This window comes from Temnothorax americanus, unplaced genomic scaffold, assembly GCF_048541705.1.
Source record: "Temnothorax americanus isolate GAGA-0224 unplaced genomic scaffold, ASM4854170v1 Scaffold21, whole genome shotgun sequence".
Taxonomy (NCBI): domain Eukaryota; kingdom Metazoa; phylum Arthropoda; class Insecta; order Hymenoptera; family Formicidae; genus Temnothorax; species Temnothorax americanus.
The window spans coordinates 2342678-2359442 of NW_027509349.1; the positions used below are offsets into that span (position 1 = coordinate 2342678).

The window sequence follows — 16765 nt, forward strand, 5'->3', positions numbered from 1 at the left end:
AAAAAAGTGCTGTGTGAATCCGACAAACCAAGTTGGCTCACAGTTTTTCAATGTTCATATCGGAAAGACGTTATATATATTGCCAGTCAGGTCGATTTAAATTACTTTAATTGTTATTCTATATACTGGCAAAAAAAATTTATTATTCTGTTCAATAAAAAATAAGTTCCAGATCAAATTGTGTCGATCAGGCAAAGTGTCGAGTTTACCCCGGCATTTTTCAATTTGAAAATTTGTCTTTGCGTCACTTTTCCTTTCCTGGGGGCAAAACTAAGCGACGTACAGCAAAATTTCCTTAAGCAATTTTGTACCTGAAGGAACGCTCTTTAAATTGTACCATTAAATTTGCTTGAAAATTTTAATTAATTGTTGAAAATTGTGTCGGGTTAGCCCCGGTCTCCCCTACTTTAAAAAAGAAAAGTTAGAGATATTTAAGGTATATATCGGTTCTCATACGTCTTGATCATTTTCACATGTGATCGTGCGCGTTATCTCTACTCGCTCATTCAGTAACAGCCCTACTCTCGCTCGCTCGACGAGTCAATAACGGCGTTGCGGCCGTATTGTAAACACGTCCTCCAAGCCTCTTCGCGCGCGCGACGTTACGCAACAGCCCGCGCCGAAATTCTTTGCAACATATAGTGGAGGCAAATAGGTTTTTATCTTGGAACCGGTTAAAACTACTCGGATTTGAATGTTTTTTTTTTAAATGTAAGTAATTAAAAACACTACAATGTTTATGGGTTAAAAATTGAAGCTTTAAATAGGAAATTCAAAAAAATTCCGAAAAATTGAAATTTTAAGACAAAACATTTTTTAAACGTACTAGCTTGCATTTTTTGCTTCTATATAATATAATCCAAATTATAATATTTACAAATCTCATAATAAGGAACAGAAATATTGAATTATGTTACGTACATTGTGTTACTCTGTGTTAATTTTGGTCTACATCGAAAATTTGAAGCGTTACTTACATGAGACAATTTGAACTTTTTGCGCAAATGTGCGCCTAAGAAATTTAGATACGGAAAACTATATAACCAGGGCTGCGTTCAGAAATTCAATCTGGATAACTTTGAGCTATAGTTTACGTCTTTACGTACACTATAGCATTAGATGAGTTACCTAGGTAAATAAGTTAAAGGCAATAAAAAATATTAATAAAAGTTTAAGTTATGTTAATAAGCATGCAAATGTAAATAAGCATGCGTAGTTACGCAATGTTATAGTTGTGCAATCTATTCATATTCCAAGGCCAGCCGGTAGAGCTCTTTGAGAGTTTTTTCGGGAGGGTTTTTAGCGAAGACTTTTACGACGGTCATTGTTCCCCAACTAATATACGCAATATCACCGTCCCTTCTCGAATCGTTAACTCGAGTGGGGAAACAATATAAAAACATGCACATCCGACCAGTGCGCGCTTTCGTTGTTGAGTTGAACTCCACTGAGTGCGCACCAGTTCTGAAAAACTACGCTATAAAGTAAGTACACTGTATTGTTTCAAGTAATTGTTTCAAGTAAATATGCATGTAAAGTAAATGCTATATTTCTTTGAATTTATCAAATATAAGTCTAACTCACTGAAATATTTTGTAATGTGAACCACATGTTTTGTTGGAAATATCCGAGGAAATATCATGCATAGTACAATTAATTCAACAAAATACTTTTTTAATGCTGAACATTTCCTGTATCAGTACTGGATATGTTTGAGTACGTTTTATGGAAATTATTGGATATTACACTTAAATCAGATTGCATAGGATTTTTTTATAAAATGTGTTTCTTTAGAGCATGTATACCTTTGAAAGACTGATAACATTTGTTCGAGTTACAATATAAAATCGAATACATATAAGCTCTGTGTTTTAATTTAAAATGCGGTACAATATAATTATAATTATCAAAAACATAATCGCACAAAGAACATTGAATCATAGTGATGATGAGTTTTTCTTGAAATAAAATAATCTTATTACAAAATGAACTTACAATTAGTCACAAGTAGAAAAACTGCTAAGATATATAAATTGTAACAAAAATCTTTCGCCGTCCACTATAACTCTTCAAAATAAATACCTGATCGTTTTATTCTGATTGGTTGATATTTTGTATATCGGAGCACAGTTCTTCGATCATAGGCAAATCAAGGTCCCACTTTGTCTTAAACTTATACAACACTCGCTGAATTATTAACCACAGATATCGACTCTCAGGTGGATATTCGAGGTGAAGTACATGAAAAAGCTTAAACAACGCATCTAGTGCTTGCAGTGTACTCTCTATCTTGAACAAAATATTATTAAGGCAGAGAAAATTTTCTTTTATCTCTGTCAAACTTTGTCCCACGACAATCATGTATGGCTGTACAGTGCTGATTCCCAAATGTTTCGCAGATTGAATTCTTTTTTCTTTGATTATTTCGATATCTCCAGAATGCTATAAAAATAAAATACAAATATTACGGTAAAAAAACCATATCACAATTTTTAATTTTAAATATAAATATTGGAATGTCTATCATAGAATACAAAATTCTGAATCTATACATTTATTATTTTTTATGTAATTTTTTTTATAAATAAACAATTTAAGTTAAGTATATAAATTACGTAAACTTATATATATATTTAGATGTTTCTTTTTTAATCTTTTAAGCTCTATAAAGCTGGCAGGACTAAATCAGCAAAATCGAATGCGGCACGGGGTACAAAATAAATTTTGGCGGTACAAAATAGTACAAAATAAGTACTAAATAGTTTATTAGGTTGCATTCGATTTTGCTGATTTGGTCCTGCCAGCTTTATAGAGCTAATCTTTTATTTCTTTCTATCTTTTTTCGAAATAATTAATTTTTGTTTTATAGAAAGAATTTATAAATAATAATTTAAGAGTTACCAAAAAATAAAAAATATATAGGATAAATTAATATATATACAAAAAATGTAATAATAATAATAATAATGATACTAATAATATTATAGTAATACTAAAATGACTCACCGTTACATGGTTTATTAGACTATCTTTACAAAGACCTGTGGAGGACTTAAATGTTTTTCCCCCTGATTTTACGCGATTTTTTGGTGGGATAAGATGCGGCAATAAAGACAACTGTACAGCTATTTTGCAATCTGCAAGTATGATATAATTACATGTTTGAGGCTTTGCGCCCAGTTAATAATATTCATACTTTTTATAAGAAATGCATTGCTTGCTGTCTGCAAACATATTTAACGCGACTGTCATCTTAAACAAACTGTTATTAGCATTTAGAAAAATATTTTTTCTTAAGGAGGTTCGATGGCTTCATCGGAGGGAGTAGTGGGACGCGGGGGTTCTGGAAACAGCGCACTAGCGTTTGAAGTAGTGGGAATGAAAGGGATTGCTCTGATTGGTCGCCGCGTGCGTATAATGCGTGCTGCTGTTCACGTCGTTCACGACCGTGGCAGTCTAGCAGACGAAAATTCAAGCAATTTAAGCTTTAATAATTAATTTTTCTACGAAATGTGCGGTAACCTTCCCCTTTCTTTCGCTCATTTATTTGTAAATTATTAAGTTACATGTGCATATTTTTCTTTCCTTATCATTTGCATTTTTTCTTGCACTTATTTCATTCTGAAGGTATATGCAATATATCATTTCCCATAAAAACCTATGTTAAAAATGCAGCCAATTTAATGAAATTTTAATATGTTGTTTTGGAATGCAAAATAAAATTATGTGAATTTTTTGGGAATTTTTTACCGTCCCGTTTTGAAAAAAATCTAATCCAAAAATTGTACTTTTTAAGTTTTTAGAGTAGATTTTTTTCAAAACGGGACGGTAAAAAATTCCTAAAAAAAATTCACATAATTCTATTTTGCATTCCAGAACAACATATTGAAATTTCATGAAATTCTGCATTTTGTTGTAGCCATCGAACCTCCTTAATGTTAATAACTAAATTTAAGTAAACTTAGCCAAGATTTTGTAATACCTATATTAATTATTGTTATATCATGTTCATAACTTCAATATTTTTTAAGTACTTAATTAAGTACTTACTTATTTAAGTAATTAAAGTACTAAGAAAACGCTTTCTTGAAGAATTATCGAGGTGCGTTTTTTAAAATGGGACACCTTTTTTTTTTTTTTGACGCTGGTGAAATCTTCTATCACTGGAATCCCGGCGGGCCGGTTTCAACCAGTGACCCCCAAAGGGGAAGACCCCCTCGCCACCGGGGAGAGGCCGAGGGGAGTGTGGGATTCTATGCACGTGGGCGTCAAGTGCCCACGCGCATAGCCTCTACCCACTAAAACACCAGTGAATGTCCATCTGAGGCGCGTATTTTTTTTTCCCACAGAAGAAGGGAAGGCCCCGGGAAACGCGATGATTTTTCCGGGGCAAATGGGACACCCTGTATTGTATAATTATATATAAAAAGCATTTGATTATCCTCGTGGATTATATATATATGATTATGTTTAATATCACACGTGTGTATTATATTATATTTTTAAAATTTGCTTATCCGGTAGAGGGTATTCAATGAGATCTGTTTTGCGTATTTAAAATTTGAACAGTGGTATAAAAACAGTATCAAAAGACACGACAGTGTCTCGCGCCTGTGCCAAGTTATATAAACCTACTTAGAACTTGATCCGTTCACTCGTTATCGAGATCTCAACATCTCGAGTACTCGCAACCCGTCGCGTCGCGTAAAAGAGTCACGGTCGGTCTCGCTCCGCGTGTACTTGGCGCGAGACACTACCGTGTCTCTTGATTATAGAACGGCACATCTCTCTCTTGTATCAGTTGTATCGTCTACTCTTATAATAAAATGGCACACTTAAAAAATAACTTTGAAAATAACAATTTTCTGCAGTAAATGGACACCGAGGGACTTTATACATGACTATACAGAGCGGTTCTTAAATAAGTGGTCAAAATCAGGGATTAGATTGAGTTCGTCATAAGAATGAAAAAAGTTCCCATAAACGTTAGTCCAAAAGCGCATCCGAGATCACATTATCAACAGCTGCGAAATTATGAGAAATATGCATAGGAATCTTTGAGCGTGTTAGACAGTCAATGGTTAGACGGATGGAAGTGCGTGTGTTTTAGTTAACGGTGGACATTTCCAACAACTTATAAATAAAAATATTTCCTTTCATATGGTTTTCCATTTTCTGAATCAGATATTTATTAATAATTAAATGAGACGTAACTCCTGCGGGATACGTTTTTGGACTAAACATTTATGAGAACTTTTTTTATCCTTATAACGAGCCCAATCCAATCACTGATTTTGACCAACTATTTCAGGACCATCTTGTATATAATTATATATAATTATACCTAATTATATCTAATTATATATGGACATATTTCATATATAGTTTTGTATATAATTATGCATAATCATTTACATATAATTATATATAACAAATTTTTTACCGGCCAGACTGTTCGTCAAATTTTATAGGAGAAACAGATCCCATCGGATAATTAGAATTTAAAAATGTACATGAAACATTATATTTATTCATATATAGTTTGTGTATAAAAGGAATATACTTATTTGTTATATATAATTATATAATAGCTTATACATAACTTTGTATATTTCTGTATAATTTTATATAGTTATATATAATTATATATGAAAAAAATTTTTATTGCTTATTTGGTAAAAATTTTTTTTTATAGAAACAAATATATATAACTATTTATGAAATATATTTATATATTTAATATTATTAGATATTATATATATATATTATATATATATATATATATATATATATATATATATATATATATTATATATATAATTATACATATATAAAATCCCCCGGGAAAAAAAACCCTTATAATATCTTATATATGTTTATATAAAAAGCGATCTCTTATATGCTTATATATGAATTTTGGCCGTATAAGATCTTATATGATCATGTATGATTATAAATAAAAAATATCTCTTATAATGTCTTATATGCTCATATAGAAGAAAAAATCTTATATGTTTATATATAATATGAAATAGGAGTGTATATGAAATAGGAGTCGTGTCAAAATTTTTTTAATTTTTGGAGGATAAGTTTAATTTTTTATTAATAGATAATTTTTTATTAAGAATTGATTTTCTTGAAACCGGTGCCAAAATTTTTTTTTTTTTTTTTTTTTGATGATTTTGAAAAGAGAAAATAAAATGGAAGAAAATGAAAGAGAGTTAATAATGGCGGGTCAACGGAGGGTGAAAACGCGCGAGGCGTGAGCAAAAATAAAATTTGAAGACTTTAATATAAGGAATTACATTTTTGAAATATTTGAATATGCTAATCTGCATCTATAATATTATCTATCATTTTTTATTAAAAAAAAAAAATTCGAAGAAGTAGGTTAGAGTTTGAGAAAAAAGGAATCTATCGGATACTTTGAGATGCAATATTCTGATCTGATCATATATAATCTTATATGACTATATAATTTTATATACGATTATATTATTTTCAGTTTAAATTATAAGGTATGTTTGTAAAATAATACAATTAATATATTTGTTCATAAGAACTATAATATATATTATATAACAGTTTTTTTCACGAATTATTACAAGTAATTTCACTGTTTATAAAAACATTTAATAAAAATTAATGTCAATTAAAAAAATTAAGTATCTTATGCAAAATTAGAAAAAAAAGAAAACTTAAAATAACATAAGCAATGAGAAGTGCCGTTTTCGGTCGAGCGGATCTTGATGCTTAATAATATTTCACAATATCAATTATTATTAAATACATGTTTCAGTTTTTTAAATTGGCATTGTGTGCCAATATGGACTTTGTCGGACTTAAAACGCAATTGTGTAAACTGAAACTAGAAATAATATCTCATATTAATTTCATATTGTCAAGTAAAATAATATCTTGGTAACAACAAATTAAACACTTTATAGTTCTCCCTGGGAAATTCTACCCCTATTTCATATACTTTTAATAAAAATTCAGTCAAATGGTTTTTAATTCAAAAAACTTCTGATACCGGTTTCTAAAAAAATCAATATTAAAAGTATATGAAATTTAATAAAAATTTGGTCAGATGGTTTTTAATTTGAAAAATTTTAGTACCGGTTTTCAAAGAGATCGGTAATAAAAAATTAAACACTTTATGGCACTCCCCGGAAAATTCAACCCCTGTTTTATATACAATTCTTTAAAATTCCGTCAATTATTTACCAAAAAAATTGAAGAAATTAGAAAAACCGGTTTCCAGAAGATTGGTAACGAAAAACTATACACCCTATAGCACTTCCCGGGAAATTCTACCACTATTTCATATACGTTTGGTAAAAATTCGGTCCATTGGTTTCCGAGATCATAGAGAACAAAAAAAATGCAAACCCTGTTGCTTTATAATAATAGTATAGACTAGTATAGATATACTAGCGTTTCGGCTCAAAGCTAGCGCGTGGACCTCAAAGCTAGGAAACTATAGATCTATTAAGGCTTAGTCCCGGAGGACATATGTAATAAAACACGCAAATAGGTGCTAGCGTATATTTACATTTAACGCCAATAGATTTCCGCATCACCTTTGAGGTACTATTGTAAATGCGTTTTTTTTAGTGGTTTCCCCAGTAGGCCTATTCCACTATAAATAAAAATTTTGGTACCATATTTTAAGGGGGTGTATCATATTTTAATTGATTCAGCTGAATATCTCCCAAAGTAAAAGAGATTGGAAAAATTATTTCAGACAAAAGTTGTTTGGTTCGAAGGGGGATATAAGATGGTGTCATTGGTTTGACCATGAATGGTCGTTTGAAGCTCACGTGAACAACATCTTTAATTTCTTAAATGGAAACTCCTATTCTTCAATGCATATTCTTGTAGCTAATCTCGAGAGCTTTTCAAAACACTATAATAAAGTATTTTTTCATTAAGAACTTTTGGAATTATAAGGCTTAAAAGTTCTAGTGTTTTGACATAAAATACAAAATATCTTGTAAAACATTAAGTTTTCAGTAATGTTACCTTAATACTTTTATGCACAGAATAATGAGACGAATCAATTGGTATGAAAAAAAGACATAGTTGCTTTTAAGAAAAAGTATGCAGATGCGTGTTGCAAATTACGTATTTTTTCTTAAAGGAACTGTGCCTTTTTTCATACCAATTGATTCGTCTCATTATTCTGTGCATAACAGAAAAATTAATGTTTTACAAGATTTTGTATTTTATGTCAAAATACTAGAACTTTCAAGCCTCATAATTCCAAAAGTTCTTAACGAAAAAATACTTTATTATAGTGTTTTGAAAATCTCTCGAAATTAGCTACAAGAATATGCATTGAAAAATAAAAGTTTCCATTTAAGAAATTAAAGGTGTCGTTCACGTGAGCGTTAAACAACCATCCATGGTCAAACCAATGACACCATCTTATGTCCCTTCCATACGGCACAAAATGTTTTCAAAAAATGTTTCTAAATGTTTCTATAAAAATATTGCAAGAAACATTTTAAAATAGTTTTAGGAATATTTTAAAATGGTTTAAAAACCTTTTGTGGGGTAACACAGTTTTAAGAATATTTGAAAAATCTTTTAAAAATATTTTTCTAAATGTTTTTGTTTATCATCCAGGCAAAATTTTCTTAAATATTTGAAATATATTTTTGAAATATTAATTCAAATCTACATATTTTTATTGTATCATAATATCTTGTTTTAAAATATTTAAAAAATATTTTTATTTTTTATTGATTTTATAATTTTTTTTTTAAATATTTATAAAAATATTTTTAAAATATTATGAAATATTCTTTTAATAATTAAGAAAAATGCATGGTAGCACATCTTTCCGTGCTAGTTTGCAACTACGCCGCGACGCCGCGACGCCGCTAGACGGCGCATGTATAATGGTAAGACTAACTAGTAAGTAAATTTCAGTTGGGATCTAATAAGCAGGCCTCCGGCGAAGCAAAATCATAACATTCGCGACACATGTCTTCGCCAGGAATATAACGCAAGGCTTACCCATCACCACTGCGATGCTATAAATATATAAAATATGATATTTTCCAAAGATATGTAAAGATGTATATTTTTCAAATATTAAAAAAATCTTTCAAACGTGAAACAATTATTGCTGATTGGGTCAAACATATTTTATTTTTTGAAGCAATATTTCTAAAAGATTTTACAAATATTATTGAATTTACTTATTTGCAATCTTTTAAAAATATTTTTGAAAATATTTTCTGACATGATCTGGCGGACATAGAAACATTCTAAAAATATTTTTGTAAATTATTTTAATATTTTTCTAAAAAATATTTTAAAAATATTTTAAAAATATTTTGTGCCGTATATGAGAGCTTCGAACCAAACAACTTTTGTCTGAAACAATTTTTCCAATTTCTTTTACTTTAAGAGATATTCAGCTAAATCACTTAAAATGATACATCATGTATATATGCAAGTGTATGATGAGTGTATGTCTTATTCTTACATCGGTTTTATTTTCGCTTTTGTTTTATTTGAGCTTATAAATTTTATTTATATTTATAAGATCTATGCGCGAGAGATTGTTATAGGGATCGTTATAGAGAGCGTCAACAGTACGCTATCTCCTTATTATTTTTTTTATAAAAAAGTTGTTTTTTCTCTTGTTTCAGATCCACTATGGTACTTTTTGAATTAATCAAGGCTTTTATCATTGCCCTGATAATTACATACATATATTATAAATACCGTTTTAATTTCTGGAAAAAAAGAAATGTATTTAACCCTACACCTTCGTTTCCATTGGGAAACTTGACAGCCATCATTATAGGAAGAAAGCAAGCAGGCGAGTACCTCTATTACCTTTTACAATATAATATTGACATAGACAATGTGAGTGTATAATTACTTTTTTGAATGTCTCCACATTTTTCATTAAATAAAATATACAAATAATTTAGATAGAAATGATAAAATTGAAATTTAAGAGTAAAAGTAATTTACAAATACAAAGTTTTTAATATGGCAATATGGTAAATTAGGATTGTGTGTAGAATAAATCCCAGATAGATTTTGATTCATATTTAATAAAAAAATATATGACTAATTGATAAGTTATGTTTTCGTCTGCAATATAATTCTGCAAAAAATCATTTTTACATCAAGAAACAAATATGCCAACTAAATAAAAAAATTTTTTATGGAAAGGAAGCCTTACATAATATACTATTCGTTATATGACTTATAAATACTACAATTTATTATCACTTTCTTTTTTATAATCATTACAGATATGTTTGTACTTTTACTAAATTATTAATAATTTACACTGTTTTTATTTGTATCTTTACTTAAAAAAAATCGCAGAATTATGTAAAAGAAAAATTTATCAACAGGTGTATATGCTCATGATCTCTATTTAAAATATAAGGATCATCGTATTTTTGGAGCGTATCTGCTTTTTAAACCAATCTTGGTGATCGCCGATCTGAACATTATTCAAATAATATTGACAAAAAAGTTTGAAAGTTTCCACGACCGTGGCGTGTACATTAATGAAAAAATAAATCCATTGTTCGACAATTTGGTTTTTATAAATGGAAAAAAATGGGAAAATTTACGCCAAAAATTTATTCACACTTTTACTAAGGAAAATTTAAAGCAAATGTTCGATATTGTGAAGGAATGTGGGGAAGAACTTACAAACTATCTGGAGACCAAAGCACAGCTGAGAGATTCCGTCGAAATGAAAGATATGTTTGCAAGGTATATTGTTTTTAAGACGAAAAGTATAAATATTATAGGATGAAAGAGAATAAATAACATATTCACGTAATGTAATTCTTTTAACTTAATTTATATATATATATATATATATATATATATATCTCAATCTTTCTCTTTATTCATTTAAGTTATTTCTTATACTATATATATATATATAATTTTATAACATCTTTAATGTTTCGTACATTTTGATAAAAGTTATTAAAAATTAGTTGCCAATTTGACCAACAGATACACCACTGATGTAATCATGTCAACGGCATTTGGCATAAAATCGAATTGCATTGAAGAACCAAATAATGAATATCGAAAACAAAGCAAAAATATTTTACGGATGAAAATTTCCCGACTCATCCTGAATATGTCTATGCCTAAAATTATGGATTTATTTTCAATTCCCCTCATAGACCAATCAGTCAACACCTTTTACACGAACCTATTTCGAAAAAGTGTAAAAAATAGAAGAGCGCATAAAGAAATAATAAGACACGATTTTATGCATATTCTCATTAAATTGATGGACGAAGGCTACGACATTGAGTCTGACAATGATGAGAAGACCGACGTAACATGTAAATATATATTTTTACATATTATATATTACATTAATACCCGCAGTTTCCCTACATGTCTTAAAAATTTACATCTATTATCTCATGTTGCAGTTTTGTAAATAAATAATTAAGATTTTTTTTGAACAGATTATTTAAAAAACTACATTATTTTATTCACTTGCAGCAACCGTAAATAAACTTACCATGGAAGAAGCTACTAGCCAAAGCTTTATCTTTTTCCTAGCTGGCTTCGAAACCTCCGCGGCGACGTCAATGTTCGCTATGTATGAATTAGCGGAAAATCAAGATCTACAGAACAAAGTTCGTCAGGAAATTGACGAAATATTGACAAGGCATGGTGATCTGACCTACGACGCTGTAAAAGAAATGATATATCTTCAAAAAGTAATAAATGGCAAGTATTAAAATAAGTAACAAAAATATTTTGTTATTAATATGTAAGTTTAGATAAATTGCTTGTATTTTTGATCAAATATATCTTTATACCTTTCTTCTACATATCCAGAAACTCTTAGAAAATATCCACCTATCCCAATGTTGAACCGAATCTGCACTAAAGATATAGACTTACCAATAGTGAACATTCGCATCCCCAAAGGGATGCCTATCGTCATACCGGTGCTTGGGCTGCATCGAGATCCCTCGATATACCCAGACCCGGAAAGATTTGATCCGGAACGATTCGCAGAAAATGAGAAAGCGAAAAGGCATCGTTATGCCTTTTTGCCTTTTGGAGAAGGGCGTCGTATCTGCATTGGTGAGTATAAAAATATAAAAACGTATAAAAACTTTTTTAATTATATTTAAGAAATGTACACTGAAAAAAAAAAGTAATTGGATGAAAAAAAATATAAGTTAGTTCAACGAAATGTCTCATTGCGGGGTGCCAACGAAAGATGTATTTATTGCAATAATATTTGCTATTGCAATGTTAACATTATAATTTATTGTTTTAACATCATATATTATTCTCTATATATTTTTTCTGATTGCTAAAACGCAGTCTTTTATCAAAAGTATGCTATACAAAATTGGAGGATTACCTGTTAGATTTGAATTATATAATCACAACTTAAATTCTTTGAAATACAGGTTTAGTTGGAAAGAAAAAAGATATAGTTAATAGAGAGGATTACGTATTTACCACCAATCAATTGCGAATTTACATTCACAAAATGAATATGTAGTTATCGCAATAATTTTTGTAATTGATAAGACACGTACCGTAATTAATAAAATTGCATTATTTTACTTAAATATTTATTTATTATTTATTTATTTATACATGTGACGGTTGGTCGATTGCCACATATATAAATACATAAATAATAAATAATTATCATATCTATTACCCGAGTGATGAATTTCAATGATAGAACTGCGAGTGAAGACTCTTTCGCCGTGGGCCCTTATTTGCGGTCTCTGATCGACTTTGACATTTGAGAAATAAGGCCATCTAGCGGTGAAAACGTTTATCTCGGTAATTCCGGCAGAAATTGAGTTATATAAATAACATTTTTATTTCTAATAAAATAAATATATATTTGTTAAAATGAATTTTTTTGATGACAGAATCAGATATTGCTTTCAATGGCGTTTTTACTTACACTAAATAAATATGTATAATACTGATCGCAATAACGTAGGATTAAGAGGATTGCATTATAGTTATATTTGAGCCAATCTTATCTACTTTCCGTTGAAATAAAAACGCACTCATAAAAATGTTAAAAATACTTGACAGAAGTGCAAGGTTAGTCAATTATTTAATTATAGGATTGACAACACTGCACTCGCATTGCGGGCGTTATTACGAATCTCATTCTCTACAATAACAGTGTACTTGTTACAATCACAGTACGGATTAACGCATTAAGTATAATTATTTGTATCAATTATAGTATTTCAAAATCAAGTAAATTTATTTACTATTAAATATCTAATTTTGGTGAAATTGCATATGCATTTCAAGCAACGAAATGTGTCATTAAATCAAAAAATATTTTCAATATTACTGCGTCTTTTGAAAAAAATATGTAGTTCTTGGATTACACTTCCCATATAATAGTATTAAGAGCGTTGTAGTTAAATTAATTAAATGATTTTTCAATAACACAGATGCTATTGAATCAACAATTTTTTTCTCAGTGTATTCGATAATTATTTAGAATATTTAGATTAACGTACCCTCCCTCCCCTCCAATAACTTTAACCTTGACATATGTTGTCAAGAACATAACCCTGAGTAACTTTTCTTTATAATTTGACCGATTTATGACCGACGATTAAGTTATAAGAAAAAGTTACTCGGGACAACATATGTCAAGGTTAAAGTCATTAAAGGAGGGTGCGTCAATCTATAAATAATCATCGTTATTAATTAAATATTTTTATAAATATTTTTGCGAAAAAGAACATATTTTAATTAAGTGTAACTTAATTAAAATATGTTCTTTTTCGTGTAACTTAAGTTCTTTTAAGTGTAATTAACTTAATTAGAATATACACTTAATTATATGTTGGTTTCTCTTTTTTTCGCAAAAATATTTATAAAAACATTTAATTAATAATTTAATCTTGTAAATTTTTGTATGGTTTTTTTTCTATGAAAAGGATGAGTAAATACTTTTTAGATTGATAAGAAAAAACTTACTAAATCTATATAATAATTAAGTTACTACACAAATGTTTTATATAAGTTTTATTCCATTGGTATTATTAATTTTTAGGAAGGCAATTTGGATCCATGGTAACAAAAATTGGACTCGCGTCTCTTCTGTCAAAATATAAATTTAAACCTCATCCCCGGACAGCAAAGCCGTTCGTTTACAATGAGAAATCATTTGGTCTCGCTATAAAAGGTGGTGTTCACCTTATTATCGAGCAACGATAAAATAATTGCGACGATATAATTTTACCGGATCCACGTGACAAAGCGCAATACATCTTAGACAAATTTAACAACTATCACGAAAGATTGAAGTTTACTATTGAATTTAAAAGGGACCGTACTTTAAGCTTTTTAGATCTGCAACTTCACATAATTAATGACACTGTTATCTTAGACTGGTATCACAAGGATACATTTTCAGGCAGATATTTGTCTTATTATTCGAATCATCTTGAGTGCCATAAAATCGGCACGATATACGGGTTGGTCGCGATAGAGCCATACTACTATCCCACCCTGTATTCTAGTCCAAGAACATAAAATTGTGTATTAATATATTGAGAAACAACGAGAAATCCTTTGGATTTAATTTTCAAAAGAATTAATATAAGATTGAACATGTTATAATCAACGGTAAACTGAATCATAAGGTGCGCGATAAAAATGAGGTGGAAGATAATGACGCGATTGAAAATAGAAGAAAGATTATTGTAATGCCGTTTATAAACCAATATTTCCGAAAAAACAGCTCATTTTTTTAACAAAAAAGAACACATAATAGAGTACAGAGTTCTTAACAAATTGAATAAATTCATAAAAACACAAAAAGACGTTAATGCATTGTGTTCGAACAATAATGTTATCTATAAAATCAACTGTAATGATTGCAATGCCTCCTATGTGGGGCAAACCAAACGGCATCTAAGAATAAGAATCAACGAACACAAAAACAATTATAAATTGGATCCATCAAGACATATTCAGTTATCACGGAGCATATGTTGAGTTCGGATCACACATTTAATTGGAACAATCCTGAAATTTTAGACTTTGAGACGAATTATTACAAGCGACTCATTTCGGAAATAATACACATAAAGGAGCAAAAATGAAAATTGAGCCTGTGCACTTCGAGTGATTCGCTACTAAAAATAGTAAAAATTAAAGAGGAAGCAAAATGGTGCAAATTAGAAATTTGCACTTGGCTTCCTCATAGAGGAAGCGATGTCTTAAGATCACGGTCTTACATACAGGTCTCTCAACTCTGATGTGTGTATGTGCCAAATTTACCGAAATTTCTATAACTCCAGAACTAATTAACCAAATCTTAACGAGTTGTATATGAAATAGGGGTAGAATTTTCCGGGGAGTACTATAGAGTATATAGTTTTTTGTTACCAATTTTCTGGAAACCGTTTTTCTTTTATTTTTCTAATTCCTATGAATAAAAAAATTGGTTTCCAGAAAATAAATAACGAAAAACTATACACTCTATAGTACTCCCCGGAAAATTCTACCCCTATTTCATATATAATTCGTTAAGATTTGGTTGATTAGTTCTGGAGTTGTAAAAATTTCGGTAAATTTGGCACATACACACACACATACACACACACACATACATACATACATACAAACATTTTTTAAAATTGCAATTTTTCGACGTTTTAGAACATTCTGAACACATTCAGAAAAACAAAAAAAAATTGTTTTTTTTTTTTTTTTACGAAAACAAAGCTTCCTCTATGAGGAAGCAAAAAAATGGCATTAATTCCAATAAAGACACTGAGTATCTTGATGGTTCCTATTTTAGTATTTTAAGCGAACTTAGTATTTTAGCGAAAAAAGGGTCGAAACGTACGTAATTTTGTAATTGACACTTTAATCGTGATGTATTGACATGTAATAAATTTTAACGATTGTAACCACGCTTGGCTCTTATTGCCTGATTAATTCTAATATTCCTCATTATTATTAGTACGTATATAATTCTAACATTCACACTTATTGTCTCTCACACGTTTTACATTACGGTCAAAAACATGTGTGTGTCCACATTTATTTACTTTTTTACAGCTCAAACGTATGTTTTAATTTTTAACTGTTGACTCGCTATAGTTGATGTGCAGACTTCGCTGACTTGACTCGATTAATTCCCATTGTCGACTGTGGAATAAATCATGGACCCCTTCGGACTTCTAATAAGCAAGTTTTTTAAAAATGCGTTTCAATTCCGTTTTTACTCAGTTAACAATAATATCAAGATTATACTCGTTTACTCATCTTCCGACTAAAAACCGTTTGTAACTATTTGGATCTAGAAATGTACGATTCTTGACTATTTTGTTTATTTATTGTAATTAAGTTTGGCTGAGGAAGGCACGGTGTTGCCGAAACGTCCCCATTTTAATATTGTTAATAATACATAATTTTAATTTTCAACATCCTTGCTGCTCGTCATTGGCCGTTAACCTTGTCTCTTTAAATATGTATAAATATTCATCTCAGACCAAAAGAAACGCAAGGTTACAACTTATTTAGGAATTCGGTATCCTTTTGCAAATTAAGGCTATTATTTCGTAACCTTGCGCTTCCTTGGTCCGATGAGACCAAGAAAGTGCAAGCAGGTTACAATTTATTTAAATTTATTTAAAATGAGAACGTATAAATGACAGACGATGTAAATGATTCTAACTGTTCTAGGTATCAGAAACGCAAAAATCAAAAATTTTCTTATTCA

General features: G+C 29.6%; 1 protein-coding gene across 3 annotated transcripts in view; it reads left to right on the forward strand.

The window, feature by feature from the left end:
* LOC143897903 (putative cytochrome P450 6a20) overlaps nt 1-15480 on the forward strand; it is a 26614-nt gene extending 11134 nt beyond the window's left edge. For 2 of the 3 annotated variants that reach the window (XM_077406868.1, XM_077406869.1), the window contains exons 2-7: nt 9666-9838; nt 10389-10758; nt 11011-11351; nt 11518-11748; nt 11860-12111; nt 14084-15480. In XM_077406868.1, coding sequence (XP_077262994.1) covers nt 9666-9838; nt 10389-10758; nt 11011-11351; nt 11518-11748; nt 11860-12111; nt 14084-14247 — 1531 coding nt within the window. In that variant the 3' untranslated portion in view covers nt 14248-15480. Of the gene's footprint in view, nt 1-1375; nt 1485-9665; nt 9839-10388; nt 10759-11010; nt 11352-11517; nt 11749-11859; nt 12112-14083 lie in introns of those variants that run through there. The other variant, XM_077406867.1, reaches the window with a different exon arrangement.
* The last annotated feature ends 1285 nt before the right edge of the window (nt 15481-16765 follow it).